This window comes from Rhagoletis zephyria, unplaced genomic scaffold, assembly GCF_001687245.7.
Source record: "Rhagoletis zephyria isolate East Lansing unplaced genomic scaffold, Rhagoletis_zephyria_1.1 Rzeph_scaffold_22680, whole genome shotgun sequence".
Taxonomy (NCBI): domain Eukaryota; kingdom Metazoa; phylum Arthropoda; class Insecta; order Diptera; family Tephritidae; genus Rhagoletis; species Rhagoletis zephyria.
In genome coordinates, this window is record NW_016179738.1 from 4169 (window position 1) to 7130 (window position 2962).

General features: G+C 36.5%; 1 protein-coding gene across 1 annotated transcript; it reads right to left on the reverse strand.

Moving 5' to 3' along the window:
- Positions 1 to 2446: 2446 nt before the first annotated feature.
- Positions 2447 to 2956, reverse strand: LOC108381476 (odorant receptor 7a-like; the record flags this gene model as incomplete). The annotated part of the gene is made up of 2 exons (XM_017637891.1): positions 2788 to 2956; positions 2447 to 2716 (listed from the first exon to the last, which is right to left on the reverse strand). Coding segments are annotated over exons 1-2 (389 nt in total), but the record flags the coding sequence as incomplete, so codon positions are not given.
- Between the last annotated feature and the right edge of the window lie 6 nt (positions 2957 to 2962).

The window sequence follows — 2962 nt, forward strand, 5'->3', positions numbered from 1 at the left end:
TTGATACGGACGGCAGGTACGGAAGTACTCTAAACGTCAAATCGCTCAAAATTATAAATTTAAGATTTGAGCGGCAGCAAACACAATAATTTTAAACTAATGGTTCACTTGATATTTTTTCACTTATCAATCAAAGAAAAACAGCTAAATATGCACATATTTATTACCGAAAATTTGAATGTTTAAAATTTTTCCTCTACTTCTGGTAGTTTGACAGTTTTAAAGTTTAGTGCGAAGCAAATATCACTCGCTTAAAATGGCTCTAAACAGCCCGAGAACCAGCGAATAAGGCACAAATTGGCCACTTTCGGGCACCTGCGGGCGAGCAAGAGAACAGACTTATAGGGCGTCCCGGTTTCATGTATCAAAAATTTGGCAACCGTGGTAAATATGCTTGCAAATATCTACAGTTAATGGTACAGTTTAATATTCAGTTTATTTCAAGGATTTAAAAATTACAATGGAGATACAAGTGTTGCTTGATATTCTTAAATAATAGAGATCTGCATTGGTCGTTTTAATTTTTTTAAATATTCGTAATTCTCCGTTTGAGATAAATTCTTTAGAATCTCTTCAATAACACCAATGCCTTTCCCATGGAGACGAAGCATTGGTTTTAAATCTTTGTATCTAAACAGAAATGCAATTGAAGTTATAGGCGGCCTTTTTTGGCAAACATAAATTTACGAATTCCGATTCTCGGATTCCAAAACCATTAGAAAGGCCTTTTGATTATATAAATGTTTGCATTTAAAATACTTTTAATCCTTATTTATGCGCACGGGATCAAGGCCATTTCAAGTTGAAAAAAAAAATGGCATGGAGTGCTTGGAGCGTGCTCGCGCTCTTTCTAGCTTCCTAACTCCCCGCGCGGTATGTAAATAAGGTTGCAAACAGAGTGGAAGCGAAGCCGAAGACGAAGATGAAGACGAAGCCGAAGACGAATTGTACATAGTGGAACCATTTTTTTAGATAAAATCAAAAGAAAATAAAGAAAAAACAGCAATTCATGAAATAATTTGTATAGGACAACTTTTGGAGAATTTCGCCACTTGTATTATGTGTTACGGCAAGACGGACAGACATTTTTCAAATATACAAGAATGCCAATTAATACGTTTGATTACATTTTGCCAAAAATTTAGCCAATTTCTTGAAAAACGCGTTTTTTCACAATTGCAAACATTTAAATAAATTGTAAACAATTCATCACAGCAAGCGATTCGTCTTTGAAAACAGTACCGCACTGTTTCAAGCTGACCGCTTGCGCAACGTCTTCATCTTCGTCTTCGTCTTTGCTTGCACTGTGATCACTTTCATATGTTTACTACTGCACTGTTTTTCGTCTTCGGTTTCGTCTTCATCTTCGTCTTCGGCTTCGCTTCCACTCTGTTTGCAACCTAAGTCACTGCCACAACATCGGCGTGTATGCATGTGTCGTCACTATTTTAAGTCCTGACCCCATGCGACCACTTACGCAATATTTTTTCGCGCAGGTAAATTTTTATTTTTGAAAACTCTTTTTTTTTAACACTTTTATTGGGGTCGCTTGGGACCCCATGCGACTAATTGTGTGATTAAGGGTTAATTGTTACAAATGCTTCTCTGCCACCACAAACTTCCAATAAAAAAAAATAATAACGCTTAAAATCGCCAAGCTGGAAATACTGCGCAATTCCTTTTCTAAATACAATCCCGAAAAACTTGGTTTCATCAATTCCCCAGAAAAAAACTGAAAATGTCGTACAGTGTAGTTACTAACCTTCGCCGCACCTAAAACGGAGATCTGCCATTGTGAAGCGTTCACTCTATGGTAAATTAACAAAAGGGACAACGTCGGACGCAACTGTAACTAGAGAGTATAGAGTTTTTTATACAAACTACGTTCCACAGCACGCATCCGCAAGGTAGTTTTACCCCTCTAGAAAGTAATGACATATGGATAGATAATGTCCGCTCGGTTGGTGACCTTCAATTAAAACGCCAAAAATATTACTGCCGAAGCTATTAAGTGCTTTTATTAATTTATATATTTATTTATTAAAAAGCGTGCGAATAAAATGACCACTACGATGTAAATAAAGTGAATGTGCCTTTATTTCCCTTACTTCAGCTGCATAGTTTTAGCCCTTCAAGTCCTCTCCAAGACCCATTTTTTGTATGAATGTGTAAAGTGTAAAAGAAAATTTAGCGACCTGTGAAAGAGGGAACTTATTCAGTTTCTATATATGTACAAACATATCGAGGGCTTATATTTTTATCTGCAAATTAAAATTAAAATTAGTTCCGGATAAATATTGCCATCCAACTCTGCTTCAGCTTCTTGACATTATTCTTAACTTGAAGTCCGTTAATAAATAGCAGAATTGGATTCTAGTATCAGAATTGCAGATATGTAGTCCGAACATAAACCCTTTGTATATTCTACTTTTTAACAATTACTCACANATTATTGAAGCGCTTATTTTGTGTAAACCAATTGCAATTGAAAATGGCTTGGCACAGGTCGTCACAGTCATCCAGTAAAAACGACGCGTGATAACATGTCGCCGAAGTTTGCAGCAGTACACCCAAATAGTAGGTGACTGAAGCAATCTTGGTGGACAGATCAGCAAAAATGACAATGTTAATCATAGTGACGCCAAGTATGGCCGCGGCTAGAAAAAACTGAGTAAATACAGTCACGGATATAACATCTCCAACGATGCCGGCAATTCTAGATGTGCATATACATAAAAGTAAATAATTTTATTATAATGCCCGAATTGCTTGCGCTCTCACACTCACCCTAGTATTTCCTGATGCATAACAATGCATTCCAAAAGCTCATTGTAATTATCATCGGCGCTTTTCTTCTCATCATAACCCAAACGTGCGATGCGATTTGCCAAAAGTTGTATTTGCATGCGTATGATGTAAATATAAACAGCCGGATATGAGTCGTTTAAAACTTGATGATATA